General features: G+C 37.8%; 1 protein-coding gene across 1 annotated transcript in view; it reads right to left on the bottom strand.

Annotated features, from left to right (window-relative positions):
- Window positions 1-14382: 14382 nt before the first annotated feature.
- Window positions 14383-17539, bottom strand: part of negr1 (neuronal growth regulator 1) — a 493130-nt gene continuing 489973 nt past the window's right edge. The window contains exon 7 of the mRNA XM_072274684.1: window positions 14383-16559. Coding sequence (XP_072130785.1) covers window positions 16459-16559 — 101 coding nt within the window. The 3' untranslated portion in view covers window positions 14383-16458. The remainder of the gene's footprint in view (window positions 16560-17539) is intronic.

The following is a 17539-nucleotide window of genomic DNA, read 5'->3' as shown; positions in this document are numbered from 1 at the left end:
TTATCTTTGACTGTTTAAACTGTCAGTGATCTGATATAGTTGTAATTTTGCCCAAATTACCTGCCCGTTGATTTCTTCAGCTCATAAACTTCTACTCCAAAGTGACCCTTGTTACCAAGAATTTATCATTTCACCAGCAAGTGTTGTCAGAGTAAACATTATACTGAGAAAGATATATCAATATTGAGTTTATCAATCGTGGATGAGTTTTGACAGTGGATGCACTTGTCTCTAAGCACAGGAACACAAGAAGTTGGTCTCTCACTCCTGCGCTGTTATTCAGTAAGCTCATGGGTAACCCGATCATGGCCTCCAATCTAATTTATACTCCGCCCCTTTGCAATAAAAGCCAATTTTCCATTTTACTTCCTAATTATTTGTTGTACCTCCCAGCTAATTTCTTGTATTTCATGTTCGAGACATGTAAAATTTCTTCGTACTACAGCAACCTGTAGCCTGGCACCATATTCTTGTTTTCTGTTCTTCCTACAAAATCTCATTTACCCCACATTAAAGTTCACTTGGTAATTTTTTTATGCACTGGCTTAATCTTTCCATTTCTCATTCCAAACTCTTTTTATTCCTTCATTGAAGTATTAAAATAGTATTTAAATAGTTGAAGCCTAGTGATGATCTCAATGAAGAACTGTTACTTACATCCAAATAACCTAAAAAGTCTCATTTATTCACATTCTCTGTTTTCAGGTAGCTAGCTTATACTCTTAACATGCTAATAAATGACTCTTGGTCCAGCTCCAACTTGTTATCTTCATAAATTCAGTTTGCAGGGGTTCAAGGAACAATACAGGAGTGTTTTCATTTCAAATTCAGAATTTAAAAAATCAGTATGAGAATAATGTTGATGTCACAATTTCAGCGTGACCCAAATAAGTGTAGGTTTATCTTTCCATAAAACTGCACTGAATACATTAAAATCAAGTCTACGTGTATGAGTGGAATTACATGTAATTCATATTGTATTGTGGTGATAGTTTTTTCTTTTGGCAAGAAAAGGTACTTTTGGGAATTTGCAGTTTGATGTTTGGTGGTGTTTTGGTAGAAAGCTTACAAAACTACTGGCTACTCTTCTGCTAAATATACTTGTTCTTCTTTTCCTGATCTGTGATCAATTGCGGTCTGTAATTTCCCCTTGATGGATGTATTTTTGGGCCGAGAGAATGATCTGGTGCTTCAGTGATCCCCTGGGGGACTTGGCATGTCGTGCAGCCACAGCTGTTGCTGGGGGTGGCTGTGTCAATTCCTAATTGCGGACCATGAGCCCATGCCGATTGAAGTGTCGAGCAAGATTAAAATCGATGAGGACGAGAGTGGAAAATGAACGGGTGTTCAGAGCCCTCTGCCTGCATTTGACTGGACTACCTGTCGCTGCTGCCAGCAGAAGGTGCAGGAGTCTTGGGTCCTAAGCTGCAAAATTTGATCAGTACGAAGTATGATGGCTCATGGCTGTGGGCTCACTTTTGGTTGTGGTTCAATGTTTAATGTCTCAACACTGAATACGCTTTAGTATTTGCACAATTTGATCGAGGCGCTTTGGCGTAGAACTGGATCTATGGCTTTGGCCTATGGCCATTGCCAGACACTGGCTGACTTGGTGGCTGTGGCCACAGCCATTGGCTTCACTTGCCTCGACAGCTTGTGGTTGTGGACTCACTTTTGGGGACTTTGCAGTTTGAGGTTTAATGTTCTGTGTGTTATTTGTTCACTGTTTGTTGTTTGCACAATTTGCTCTTTTTTCATATGTTTGCTGGTCTTCTAGTGTGGGTTTTTTCCTTACATGGTGTTCTTTGTTTTGTGGCAAATCTCAAGGTTGTATACTGTGTACATACTTTGATAATAAATGTAGTTTGAACTTTGAACCTCCAGAGAACAGTAGTGAATTGGTCAATATTTTAAGAATAATCAAGCTATTTTAATGATTATGTTATGGTGCTAGTTCAAAAAATTATTAAATTCAATCTTACAACTTGGCATTGTGGCATTTCAATTCTCAATAAGTATAGAAACCTAGGGTTTCTAAATCAGTATAGCTCCTTACTTTATCACTGAGGTGCTTCTGACAATCTCTTCTGTCTCTACTGGCTCATTACAAGCAAACGAATGAAAAGAGTACTGAATAACATTTATAAATTCAGCAATATTGATATATCGTTCACAGCTGAATGTTTACTTTGACAATACTTGAATGGTAAAATCAATCTTTATTGTATATCATTTAATTATATGAGAAATTGAAGCAGGAGGAGATAATTTTGCCCCTTATGCCTAATCTTCTAACTTGATGCCATTTCTCTTAACTGACCTTATAACTAAATATCTAAAAGCTTTGAATATATTCAATGACTGAGTCCCCAAGCGTTTCTTCTGTGAAAAATATCAAATGTTCATTATGTGAAAATGTGTGCACACTTAAAATAGCGTTAGTCTGAATGGTTCTGTGAAACCATAAATTCACTTCAGAATGTTTATATCCTCTTTACAAAGGAACTGCGGTCTTAGAGTATTGGTCCAAGTGTAACTCCAACTACTGCAGTTTGCAACTCGGTTATTTTCTGGCTAAATCATTTAGTCCTAAGATATCTCAATGGAGCTATTCAGCCACTATGTTGCATATACATAACAGGCTCATGGCTGAGCAGCCTGATATGGTGACAACACTGATTATGTCTGGAACAATTTTGATCACATCCAGTTCCTTGGGTACGTGGTAAATTATAATAATTATTTGTGGAGGCTCTCGAATTTTGGACTTACAATGAAGTATCAAATGTCATAATTAACTAAACGCATGTAATGTATAAATGAATGAGATCACAGTGTAATTATTTAAATATTTTACATCTTTAGCAGATATAGGCAACTTTCTGCTTGTAGTTAATCAAGCAGTGTTAAAATTTCTGCGGATACTGTTGGAATTTCGAGCCAGCCTTCTGAATGAAACATAATAGCAAAAGAGACTTAAATCATCATTTTTATAAATACTAAGCTTGCGTCATTTCTTGTGCTGAATTCTGACATGTGCCTACCTGAAAGTCTTTTAAATATCCCTGTTGTATAAGCCTCTACCACCAGTCCCGGTAGTTCATTTCAGGCACTCATCACTCTATTTTAAAAAAAACCTACCTCTGATATCTCCCCTAAATTGCCTCCACTCACCTTAAATGGATGTCCTCCGGCATTGGCCATTGCCACCCTGGGAAAAAGATGCAGACTGACCACCCTATCAGTGCCCCTCATAATCTTATATACCTCTATAAATTTGCCTCTTATCTATCTTCATTCTAAAGAGAAAAGCCCTAGCTCACCCAATCTTTGCTCATAAGGCAGGTTCTCTAATCCAGGTGCTATCCCCTGTACTGTCTCTAAAGCTTCCACACCCTTCTTATAATAGGTCAACCAGAACTGAACACAATACTATAAATGTGGTTTAACCAGGGTTTTATAGAGCTGCAACCTCATGGCTCTTAAACTCAATCCCCTTGTACTCTGCCTTCAAGTTTGATCTTCCCAAGTGAATCACTTCACACTTCACTGTATTGAACTCCATCTGCCACTTCTCTGCCCAACTCTGCATCCTGTCTGTATCTCATTGTAACCTACAGCAACATTCTACAGTATTGACAACACCTACAACATTCATGTCATCAACAAACTTACTAAACCACTCCTCCACTTCCTCATCCAAGTCACTTATAAAAATCACAAAGAGCAGTGGACCCAGAACAAATCCACATGGAGCACCAGAATTGTAAAAGAAAATCTGTGAATAGAAGGATCTTATTAATAAACAAACAATTAACTGATCTTGCCTGAGAAAGAGATATTGGTCACAACTTCATGTTGGTCTTCAAATTAGATATGATGCTTAAGTAAAATGGATAACTAATCCTCAAAGCACAGGAACTGAACTGCAATCTAAATTCTACCTTGCAAACTTGTGCTTGGAAGCTAGAATCACATTTACTAAAAATGCGTAGAGTAGTTGCCCTGCTTTTAAAAATTAAAGACAGGAATTTTAAAGAAAAGTAAAGCATGAAGTTTTATTTTACTTCTGAATTTCAAATACAAATGAGGTGGTGTAGAAAATTATTAGTTCAGCTGCAGAGACACGTTATCAGAATAAATTTTGGAAAATGAGTTATTGCAGCCTCAGAACTTAATTTATGGCACATGAAAGTCTTTCTGTACTTTCACAATTAAACTATAGATTTTTCCATTTCATTGTTCATCCTAACCTGATTTAATTTATATAAAGAGAACTAAGGATTTTAATTTACAGTTTTAATAAAATACCATCTTGAACATGTGCCATCTCAATGCATTCGAAATTCAAGGCCAGCAGCAAATACCTCAGAGCAAAGACAAAAGGAAATGAAGCAGGTGCACTCAGTCTTAAAGCAGACAACTTCCTTTAATATTAACTCTTCTTAAAATACATGGCCATTGATGAATCCTGACCATTTTGTTTTTAATTTAGATATTTAGTAGTAAAAGAAAGTATAAGCTTGTATTCACACTGTTAAGTGTGTTTTTAAATGTTGCTGCTGTTATGAAAGAATTTCCCAATTGAGATCAATAAACTATTTATTATTATTATTTCTATAAGATACATTGGTTTGTCATTGTTATTTTAAAATCAATAATAAAAAGACCCAGTAAATAATAGAAATGAATTATCATTGACTATTGACGTGGATAGACTTTTTCCATTGAGAATGGGGGAGCTTCAAACAAGAGGACATGAGTTGAGAGTTAAAGGGCAAAAGTTTAGGGGTAACATGAGGGGGAACTTCTTTACTCAGAGAGTGGTAGCTGTGTGGAATGAGCTTCCACTAGAAGTGGTTGGGGCAGGTTGGATGTTGTCATTTAAAGTTAAATTGGATAGCTATATGGACAGGAAAGAAATGGAGGGTTATGGGCTGAGTGCAGGTCGGTGGGACTAGGTGAGAGTAAGAGTTCGGCATGGACCAGAAGGGCCGAGATGGCCTGTTTCTGTGCTGTAATTGTTATATGGAACAATGCTGTCACATTTCAATTGGAGTTACCTGGCCATAGTGATGGTGGAAAATATTATTACCGGCTTTAATTTTCCATCTGGTTTGGTGAGTAATGGTGGGCACTCTTCCTCTGTTTCTCTGCGTTTAGTTAGAAGCTAAATCTTAATGATATCATAAACATTAGTCATGATTAAAGTGCATTTGTTGCAAGAAATATCTCCAAGACCTGATCGTTTAAATTTGTCTGCATTGTTTTAAATTATAAATCAATATGCAAATATGTTAAATTGAAATCAGTTTGGAAGAGGATAAAACAGTCATGCATGCTTATTTTAAACCAATGTTAAGCATGAACCAGGATTGGATGAAAGGACAAATATCTGTGTAGATATTGACAACCATTCACTTCAAGGAGATATAGTCTGCTGAAATATCGTCTGAAAAGCTGAGCTATGTTTTTAATTTATCAATAATCAATTTTACTGCAGAATCATCAGTAATAATTGTGTATTCATACTGCTTTAAGATCTGAAAGAGGGTTCAGTCATAGAGAGCCAGTTAAGGAAAAAAATAAGACACTGTCATTTGCTCTGATTGTTTAATTGACAAGCTGTCGATTGCCTTGTCAAACTGTTTTCAGCATCAGGTGCTATCTCAGCTTTAAGGAGTTACTATTCTGACTGTCTGAGGGTACAGGCTTGGCAAAGATTATGACACAGATGACTGAGTCAAGGGTGCGTAAGTCTCCACTGCTTGTGAAACTCACCTACATGATAGTTAGCCTACAAGTACTCATGATAATATCCTAGGTTCTCAACAGGTCATACAAAATTATCCCTAAAAATAAAAAAATATTAAAAATATGTTATTCATAAACCAGCTGCAGATAGCAAAAATCCCAGGTTCAAAAGAGTAAGAATGAAGATGAAAAAAATAATCAGAAAGTGATCGTGATGTCAAGCTTTCTTTCTGATTAAAACTCATAGAATGTAAGAAGAAAGGAAATAGAAGAGAGGGAACAAGTACTATTACTCAGAGGCCTGAAAATAATTAGATTGTGAGTGTGAGAAATGTTAATTTAATTTTTAAATGGATTTAATTTGACTTATTATTCTAATGTTTTGCATTGTGCTCATGAAATCTAAAATGGTTAAAGAAAACTTTATAATCTAACCACTTATTAAATGTCAGCATTGTGCATTCAGTTCACTTATAACAACTCTAATTATGTGTGTGTTTTCTTTTCTTCCCTCTCTTAACCATGTAGATAAGATCTGTAAACTATAGATTTTATGTAAGCTTTTGGCATTAATCAGTTGGGCAGCAGAGTAGCGCAGTGGTTAGTACAACGCTTTACAGTTCTAGAGATCTGGGTTCAATTCCTGCAGCTGTCTGTAAGGAGTTTGTGCGTTCTCCCCATGACCGTGTGGGTTTCCTCCCACAGTCCAAAGACGTACTGGTTGGTAGGTTAATTGGTCATTGTAAGTTGTCCTATGACTAAGCTAGGATCAAATCGGGTGTTATTGGGGGTGGCGTGGCTCAAACGGCTGGAAGGACCTATTCTGCTCAGTATCTCAATAAAATAAATAAATAGAATAAAAGATTGTTGAATGGAATTGAAAACTAGACATCCTGGTGATGCTCTGCTTCTTCACATGGGAAATAATATTACTATTACACAGATAAAATTAATTTAGATAGTCTGGAATGAAAACATACTCCACAGCCAAAATATTTGTGTGTCAGAGACTTTGACATCAAGGATGTATGGATATGTGTGGCCATAATGCAAGCCAGCACATCAGGACAACAATAGCTCGGCTTTACAAGCCAGACTCCAAGATATAGCAACATTGCCTGGAAGTTGCACTGTCATTCAAAATGTCTGATTATTTCATATATGAAACTATCTTTGTTCCTATAAGCTATTGTTTTATCATGTTAATATTTCCTCTTTTTTTTCTCTCGCACCACATGAAAATAAATAATGGTGAAAATTTGCTGAGGCAGTCAATGATATGAAATTAAAAACCTTGATTTAATTCTGAATTTCCACAACTTGAATAAGAAATGATAAACAAGATGATTTCATTTTCCAATATTTGTTTGGACCTCTCTGTTACACTGGGATGATCTCTGAGGTGCTAAATCATTTTGCTCAGTTGTTTTATAAACAGAGTTCCATCAACTTCAACTTGGAATTTGGCTTTGGAAGTTTCTGCAATATTCAAAAGACTAGTTCTTAAGCATAGAAACATAGAGAACCTACAGCACAATACAGGCCCTTCAGCCCTCAATGCTGTGCCAAACATGTACTTACTTTAGAAACTACCTAGGGTTACACATAGCCGTTTATTATTCTAAGGTCCATGTACATATCCAGGAGTCTCTTAAAAGACCTTATTGTATCCACCTCCACCACCGTCACTGGGAGCCCACTCCACGCACTCGCCACTCTCTGCGTAGAAAACTTACCCCTGGCACCCCCTCTGTACTTACTTCCGAGTACCTTAAAATTGTGCCCTCTCGTGATAGCCATTTCAGTCCTGGTATAAAGCCTCTGACTATCCACACGATCCACACAGCTGTATTGAGTATTGAGCAGAATCCACTGGATCAGGCAGTGTCCTGCAGCCTAACAGAAACTTAGAGTATGAACAAGAACCAGTTGAGCACAGCTTGAATTCGTGTCTTACTGGAAAAAAGAATGATTCAATTCACATATACGAATTAACAATAGGAACAAGCCACTTGATCCATCAAGTCTCTTCTGACATTTAACAACATCATGTCTGATTTGATTTAAAATTTACCTCCATGTTCCTATCCAACCATGGTAATCTTTTAATCCCTTGCTAATCAATAATCTACCTACCTCTGGTTAAAAGTATTCAAAGATTCTGCTTTAAGGAGGAAATCTAATCATTCATAGCCTTCTGAAAGAAAAAAATGGCGCTCTCTTAATACGCTGCCTACTTATTTTAAACAGTGATTCCCACAAGAGGAGACATCCCTTCCACATCCACCCTGTCAAGACCTCTGTACATCTTATCTGTTTCAACCAAGTCCTCTTTCACTCTTCTACGCTCCAGTGGATAATGAGATTGGTTTGCTCAACCTTTCCTCAAAGGATAACCTGATTATTACTGATTTGCGTTTCACAAAGCTTCTCTTTGAACAGCTTCCTATGCATTCATAACATTCTTTAAATTTGGAGACTAGAAATGTGCACGGTACTCCTGATGTTGCTTCAGCAATGAAATATATAACCTTTCAACTTCTGTATTTAATTCCCCTAGCAATTAATAATGTCTTTCTGTTAGTTTTCCAAATTACTTGCAGTATCTGCTTGCAAGGCTTTTGTGATTCATAAAACAGGTCAACCAGATTTCACTGTATTTCAAAGTTCTGTGATCACCTTTTTCACTTTGCATTCTATTTGCCAGATCTTATGCCATTTGACTTATGTCAAAATGCTCTTTCTGGATTTCATTTTGGTATTGAACACTACTGTCCCACAAACCTTGGTAAACAAACACCTTGGTCTAAATACATCACTATGCAACTGGGTGTTGGACTTCCCAACCAACAGACCTCAGATAGTCAGGATGCACAACGGCTTCTCCATCCCCATCATTCTCATCACGGGTGTCCCCCAGGGCTGTGTGCTGAGCCCATTGCTGTACACTCTGCTCATACATGACTACACAAACACCTGACCAATCACATTGTCAAGTTCACCAATGACACTTCAGTAGTGGTACTCATCACCAACAATAATGAGACAGCCTACAGAGAGGAGGTGGAAGAGCTTGAGGACTGGTGCCAGACAAATAACCTCTTCCTCAATATCAACAAGACAAAGGAGTTGTTATTGAATTCAGGAGAACTCGCACCACTCACGTCCCTCTTTACATTGGCTGCACAGCAGTGGAAACTGCGAGCAGTTTCAAACTCCTGGGAGTGCACATTGCACAGAATCTCTCATGGTCCTAGAACACATCCTACACAATCAAGAAAGTTCAGTAATGTCTCTACTTAGAGGAGGCTGAAGAGAGCTGGACAATGCACATCTATACTCGTGTCATTCTACAGATACGCAGTGGACAGCATCCTAACAAGGTGCATCACTGCCTGGTATGGAAACTGCACTGTGTTGGATAGGAAGGCTCTGCAAAGGGTAGTCAAAACTGTCCAATGCATCAATGGCACCAGCCTACCCACCATGAGGTACATATATACAGAAAAGTGTTAGAAAAGGGCCTGTACCATCATGAAAGATATCTCCCATTGTGCTCATGGACTGCTTGTCCCAGTCCCGTCAGAGAGGAGGCTATGTACTAGTCACACCAGGACCACCAGATTCGAAAACAGTTACTTTCCCCAAGCAGTTAACTGATCAACACCTCCAACCACTAACCCACCCCTCCACGCCCCAAATACCTTTATCATTTCCTGTCAGTCACCTTATGTACAGACAGTCCTGTGCCTAGTATCACTTAATGGACATACAATTAATCCATTTATATAAGCTATATTATGTATTTATATTTATTGTTTTTTATTATTATTATTATTGTGTTCTTTATCTTGTTTTTTTTTGTGCTGAATCATATCCAGAGTAGCAATTATTTTGTTCTCCTTTACACTCATGTACTGGAAATGACATTAAACAATCTTGAATCTTTGCTCGCTTAGGTCATCTGTTGCCTTCAAACTTACCTGCCTATCATTGAAAATCTTAGAGTCCATACCTTTAGTATTTGGTATCCTTACGCATTTATCAGAACAAGATCTCTGGCCTTGGGATCATTTCTAGAAAGATGGTGAATTACGGAGACAATCATGCCTAGAAAATCTGTGCACTCTGATAGGTATGGTAGGTGGCCACTGCAGCAAATGGCTGTTCAGGGTTTTGTCTCCTGATGGAGTCGGTTCTACCCAAGATCTTGCTCTTGAAAGAGTGCCACCCACTCCTGTGCCTGAATGCCTAAATGAGCCTCTGCTGCGTCCAAGATGAGGGTGCAGTGGTGAGCTGATGGTTGCTCAGGAGACAGTTGTCGGAATAAGAGTGATGATATTGATGGTGAGATGCTTTGGTGGGTGGGAGGAGGCTGACAATGAAGGTCAGGGTCTGTTACTCAGGTGGGGTCTTGGGATGGAAGATTGACAGAATTGGACCTGGGAAATGGACAGTAGTGAAATTGGTCAGGTTGAGATTGGTGTAGTGCAAGGAATAGGGTAATTTTGTAAGTAAGTTATTAATTTACCTGGTAGGCATCCCATTTTAGTACAGTGCTGAGAAAATCTTATTGTCTCTCAAATGCCCAGTGAATTAGTCTAGCATGAGAGGTTTTAACAACAGGATATGGGAATGGCATTTCCTTTCCATTGTTAAAATGATAAATTCCAAATAACACTCCTGAAATAGTTATATTTTGTAAATACTGTTCCTGATTTTCTTTCATACTATTGGAACTTGTGTATAAATTCAAATGTGTGTGAAACACTAAAAGCAATAGTCCTGTAATAAAAATTCTGTTAATGATTATATAAAAAGGGTTTTACCAAAACTAATCAGATATAGTGCTCATTATAGTGAGAATCTCTCAGCTAAATAATCAAAGTATACTGTAGACACAATAGTATACAGCTATACTGTATATTCTCTCCTTCTCCAACATCCTTCACTTCTCCACAAAAGGCACTGACTTACTGTGATAAACAGTGATGCTGTGTGACAATATAAAATGGGTGAGGGTAAAATAGGGGTGATATGAAACTGCTTGTCCACAGCATATTACCAATCTTCCATCTATCACATGTATCTCACAATCAGTTGCGACTTCAGCAGTGCTGTCACAACCTTCGCTGAGTTACCAAATTTTACACAGATTCAAAGAACACTAATAGGCTCAATGATTGTTGGAGAGGACGCCAAAAGGTTTACTTGTTTTCATCCAATATCAGTACATGTCTACTGTGATGACAAAGCAATCATGATTCTTGGCAGCTGATTCCCTTGCCTTTCTCAAAAATTTAGAAACCAACTGTAACAGATATTATTGCCCAGAACCAGATCATTACTCTGAGGATCAAACTACAAATCACAATGGACCAAGTATCTAGAGCTATTATTGAGGAATTGACCACAGCTCGGTAATTTTTACTGTATCATCTATAATACTCTATCGTTGAATGAAAAGTTAAAACTATTTGAACATAATTTTTGGAAAAAATGTGCTGTGATAAATATTAAAGATGAAATTTATTGTTAAAGCAGATTCATTGCTTTAATCAAGAATTTTACTGACCATTTTCTTACATATATTAACTTCCCAGTTGTCCAATTTTTTGATGCATAGCACACTAACAATATTTTATGAAAGCACTTCACGTATTAAAGTGGATGGATTGTGACTGTGGAATTTGATGTGAAGGAAGAGATTTGATAGCTCTGTTGAAATTTCATTAAAAAAGGTAAAAAACTGCCTTATTGTTGTAAATGCTACTTTCCACATCACAAATCACATTAGGCAGCTCAGGCAGGCAGAAGAGTTCAAGACATTGTTAGATAGTCCCCACAATATACAGAGTTTTTTTTTTACGCAGAGTGTGGAATGTGGTGGTAGAGGCAGATGCATTAGGGACATTTTTAGAAACACTTAGATAGTCACATGAATAAAAGAAAAATGGAGGGTTATGTGGCAGGGAATGGTTGAATTGATCTTGGAGTCAGTTAAAATGTCAGCACAACATCAGGGGCCAAGGGGCCAGTAACGTGCTGTACGGTTGTGTAAGCAATGTTCTTAATATTTAAAAAAAGACAACTTTGTCTGAAGTAGTCATCAAGTGGTCCAGACTTCATAGATGCTAACCAATGTCTCTAGAATATCAGTGAATTAGTATTTTTGATTTATAAGGTATTGATATCAGACATACTCAAACTAAAAACACAAGTAGTAATAATTCTATACGTGTTCCTACATTTTGGATAGTCTTAGCAAGCATCTTGTGCTATTCCACAGTAAGGTGCAGTATTAATGGTGACAAATGTGTGTAATTTGGTGGAAACAATTCAGGACAATTAGTCTCTGGCTGTAATTTGATTCAGCAGCAAATTTTAGTGTCAGAAATGTTGTTTTTAGTAGCTTAGCAATATCGATAAAACTTTAAATGCTTCACTGTTCTTTAATCTATTTCTGCTTTATTTCAAACCATATTTCAGTTAACTTAAGGAGCATTTATTCAGTGACTCATCCACTCTCCACTGAACACCGACGACTCCTCTGTAGAGATTGTTAGGAGCACCAAATTTCTTGGTGTTCACCTGGCGGAGAATCTCACCTGGTCCCTCAACACCAGCTCCATAGCAAAGAAAGCCCAGCAGTGCCTCTACTTTCTGCGAAGGCTGAGAAAAGTCCATCTCCCACCCCCCCCATCCACACCACATTCTACAGAGGTTGTATTGAGAGCATCCTGAGCAGCTGCATCACTGCCTGGTTCGAAATTGTACCATCTCGGATCTCAAGACCCTGTAGCAGATAGTGAGGTCAGCTGAGAAGATCATCGGGGTCTCTCTTCCCGCCATGAGAGACATTTACACCACACGCTGCATCCGTAAAGCAAAACAGCATTATGAAGGACCCCTCGCACCCCTCATAGAAACTCTTCTCTCTCCTGCCATCTGGCAAAAGGCACCAAAGTATTCGGGCTCTCACGACTAGACTATGTAACAGTTTCTTTCCCCAAGTCATCAGACATCTCAATACTTGGAGCTTGGACTGACACCAACCTACTATACCCTCTACTGTGCCTATTGTCTTGTTTATTATTTATTGTAATGCCGGCACTTTTGTGCACTTTATGCAGTCCTGGGTAGGTCTGTAGTCTAGTGTAGTTTTGTGTTGTTTTTACGTAGTTCAATGCAGTTTTTGTATTGTTCATGTAGCACCATGGTCCTGAAAAACGGTGTCTCATTTTTAATGTGTACTGTACCAGCAGTTATGGTTGAAATGACAATAAAGAGTTGACTTGACACTGGTACCCTCAAAGGTTTCAGCCTCTACAAATCATGCGACAGGGGCATGATAGAAAATTCTTTTCTTTCTAGGAAAGTGCAACTCCAGTAACACATAAGAAGCTCTGTATTATTCCAGCACAATGTAGCCTACATGATTAACACCCCATTGACTACTCTAAATATTAGTTCTTTCCATCAATGATATTACCATGGTTACACTGGGTATAAAATGCAAATGGCACCTCCTGAACCACTGACCTCTACTAGGGACAATTAGGACAAGTGTATTAGATGATGGGGAACATCACCACCAGCAGTTTGCCTCAAGGCCACGCCCCAGTCAGTATCAGAGTTATAGCACTGTTCCATTTTGGTGTAAGGTCTAACACATGAAACTACTCACACAAGCACACTGTGCAAGTATCTGCATCAGAAGGACTACGACACTTTAAAAGCTGGCTCACGAGCACCTTCACAAGGCCAATTAGGGATGGTCCATAAAATCTAGCTTTCCCTGTGATACAGTATGTGCATCCGAAACAAATAAGAAAAAAATGTTATATCATTTCCACAGCCTGAAATGAATGCAACACATTCTAGTTTCAATAGTGAGAATAACTGCTTTGAATTTTGAAATAGTCACCATATACCAGATGATTAGAGATTTGTGTCTGCAGCCAATAGATCTCTTTGATCCACTCTACACCTTTATTATAGGGCATTTCATAAATATTTTCATCATTTTGCATCATTACAGTTGTTCAATACAATAAGTGAATGTAATCTTCTTGAAAAAGATTTGTTGCAAAAGATAAAATTATTAAAAAGGTGACTAATTGCATCACTTCTTCCATTGAGGTCATCATGATTGTAAATGTTTTACAGCTATTTGGCTTCACTTCCACCTTCCATGAGTACAGTAGTTAAAGTTATCCAAATGCTCATTCATAAAGGTGCAAAATTGATCATCCAGTGAGGATTTAGATTGGCAGCTGGGCAATAGAAAACATATTCTTTATGATGTCATTGGAAACAAATGATGCTCCATGGTCAACTGGCTAACCACAAATGCCAAAGGAATCAATAAGTATGTGGATAAAGTCAGTTCCACTTTAATAAATTAAAATGATAAAGGAAGAATATTTATCATAGTTCCCCCATTGAATACTATTTTGCTTTTCTAACTCACATTCATCTCAATCTTTCAAATATTCAGATTTGTATTTACTAGTTATTTTTGTTCTTCAATGAAGGAAACATTTGATATTCCAGCTGTTTTTTTTTGAATGGAGCAACAGTTAATTAAAACATTGCTTGGTTCAGTGAAGAAGACATTATTGGAAAACAGATTCTACTCAGGGCTCTGTTACATTTTGAGTTATGTCATGAACATATAAAAGCCTTAGAATTTTGCACAGATTGTTTTCTCTGACATCATGAAACTTGGATTTAAGGCTTTGCTTTGTTCCAACTGGACTTGTAATCACTTGGTCAAATACATAATTGAATGGTAGAATTCTTGTTATCATATAGCGGCAAACTTTGACTTTTACATTTTCTACCTCTAGAATGAGCTGAAACTTTGAAAAGGCAGTAGTATTTGTTAACTTTCACAAACTAATACATGTCGATTTTATGTGCTGCAACTTCACACAGACCACAACTTAATGTAAATGCTGTTACAGAGACAGTCCACGCAATTGGTACTTAAGCCACAAATTCATTCAGTATGATCAGCCCATCTACAGTATAAACTGGGAGTATATACAGAGTTAAATCTCAAATGCAAAATATGAATGGAAAAAAATCCCATTTATTCTATAATGAAAAGAAAATAGTAAATGGTTATCATTAGCTGGAAAATAAATGAAGCCTAATATTTTGGTTGGGATTCTCTATCAGATTAGAATTACATCTGATCGAGATTCTCACTCTCATATGGAGATCAGTTGTGATTCTGGCACAAGTCTCCTTTCAAATGGAGATGATCTCTTTCTGTTGCTACTGTATCCAAAAGTGTTATACTTTCCTATTTCTAGCATTTTCAAGTTTTTATGCTGCCCCACATCCCAAAGACATACTAGCTGGTATTTAACTGCCCCATGAATGACCCCTAGCCTTGCCAAGGTGGTTTGAGAATTAGACAGCAGTCAATGAGTGTTTAAGTGCATGAAGGAGAATAAATTACAGGAATGCTGCAGAATAGGATTGATGAGATGGCGCTGAGGGCCAGCATTGACTTATTGGACCAAATCGCTTCCTTCTGTGTTGTAGGGAAATATGAAATATTCTAAAATCATTACGGGACTGGACCAAACAAGAACACTGAAAAAAGTCAATACAAAGGGAAAAATGGAAGTGGGTAAATTGTGGTAGATGACTGATGTATTCCCATATTCCCCGCATTTTCCTTCCCATGTTGAAGACCATTTGGCCCATCAAGTCTATGCTGGCTCTCCAAGGATTTCCATTAGTCCCATTCTCCCACTTAACTTTTCCTGTAATCTATTTTCCCTCTTGTACCCAGCAAACTCCCCCTCTACACTTACACTAGGTGCAGTTTACAGTACCAAGCTAATCTACCCACTTGTCTTTGTGATGTGGGAGAAAACCAGAGCACTGAAGGGAAATCCATGCAGTGAAAGGGAGAAAGTGAGCATAGACAGTACCAGAGGTCAGGACTGAAACCAGGTCACAGGAGCTGTGAAGCAGCTCACTACTACTGCACAAATGCAATGTCCTTATTCTTTCTCATTTTCTTGAATTCAAGTGTTCTTTAACTATAAGGTATTTTAGAGGAAATCTGGAATATGTTAAATTTACAGAAAAATGACTAATTAACTGAAATGGATTCCCCTCTTATACCAGTCTGTTCTGTTGCAAAAATGAGTTTTTCCTGATTTATATATTTGGATAAACCTGTTAAAACTTTGGAACATTATATACACAAGGCCTGTTTCCATTGAATGCCCAGTAGAGTTATGATGAAATTATGAATACAAAATCATATTATAGGCTATAATATCTCATGCGTGCCATATTTTTCTTGCATGTAACCAGCACCTTGATGCAGAGAGGAGGGGCGGCTAATGTGAACTGTGAAGCATTTCAGCTTTTATGCAAGATAATACAATATATGTTCTCAAAAAGTAACTCCACAGCCTACAAAGCTTGATTGAGGATAATGAGTTCAATGTTAAATCTTGTTGAAAACCTGTAAAGAATATAATTTAGACATTTACATGATCAGTAATTATAGGAAAGTTTCACATCCCTGTGTTTGTACTGTTGATTGATTCTCACACTTTCTGTGAATGAACTGTACCAGATTGTTTCCAGTTCCCAGCACTTGGAAGTGATTCTTGAACTTCTTCATGCTTTCCCACTCACGTTCTTTGTGGCTGGCAAGTTTCCCCTCTGCTAGTATGTGCTGACCAGGAAGGGTAGTCCCACCACCAGGTACCACCAGGATAAAATAACTTCAGCACCACCAGGGATTCCATGTTTTTCTTTGGATGGCACTGTGAAAATAAGAGAAATCATGCCTTACTCACATCTTCTTATCACAAGCAATCGCTTGAATTAAGGTCCTGCTTCTTCACAGCGGCTATTGGACTGCCAGTTACACCAGTCTTAAGGTGAGGTTAAATATGTAATCAAATGATGCTCTGTAATCAAGAAAATGCAGATTTAGGACTAGATACAGATTTTCATTTTTTAGAACAATAGTGACTTTTAGGATTCTAGCTAGAATAAAATAATCATACTTTGGTCTTGGCAGTCCTGTGGAGTTACCCCCAGACACTCCACTCTGCCTCCATAACTACTTCATACACCAGTACTTATATGTGAGCCTAGGCAGTAGAAGTTGCTGGGCTTTTCAAATTCAGTGCTCACAGCCAAGCCCAGTATTGATCTCAGCTGATATTCATATATTAGAGATACTAAGAGAAGGTATCATTCCAAAGCTACATTAATGGATATCCCGCCGTATCTTAACAAAAGGCAGAATGATGATGGATGAACTCAGTTCAGACATCTCTGGAGGCAAAAGGTGCAAGTCATAAACACAAGAGATTCTGTGCACACACACACACACACGCAAAATGCTGGAGTCAGGCAGCATGTATGGACAGGAATAAGCAGTTGATATTTAGGCCTGGACCTTTCGTAACATTTTGGGTCACATAACTGTATCAGGAATGAGACAGAAGAAGAAATATTGTGAGTATATAACAGGAAAAGGGCTGGGTTGGTGGAAGGTGCGATAGAAATGGTTCGGGAGTGAATAATGGGTAGATGAAATCAGGTGGAGGAGGAGGAAGGAGGATGGGAAAGGTGAACAAATGGAGAATAAAACTGAGTGGATGGGTGAGTGTGTGAGGAAAGAGAGAACAGATATTATGTGGGTTACCTGAATGTAGAAATTGTCTTGTTCATATTATTAGATTGTAAGCTATCCTATCAGAATATGAGATGGTGTACTTCCAATTTATGTTTG

The sequence above is a fragment of the Mobula birostris genome, chromosome 12 (assembly GCF_030028105.1).
Source record: "Mobula birostris isolate sMobBir1 chromosome 12, sMobBir1.hap1, whole genome shotgun sequence".
Lineage (NCBI taxonomy): Eukaryota > Metazoa > Chordata > Chondrichthyes > Myliobatiformes > Myliobatidae > Mobula > Mobula birostris.
This window is presented reverse-complemented; position numbering and strand designations above follow the sequence as displayed.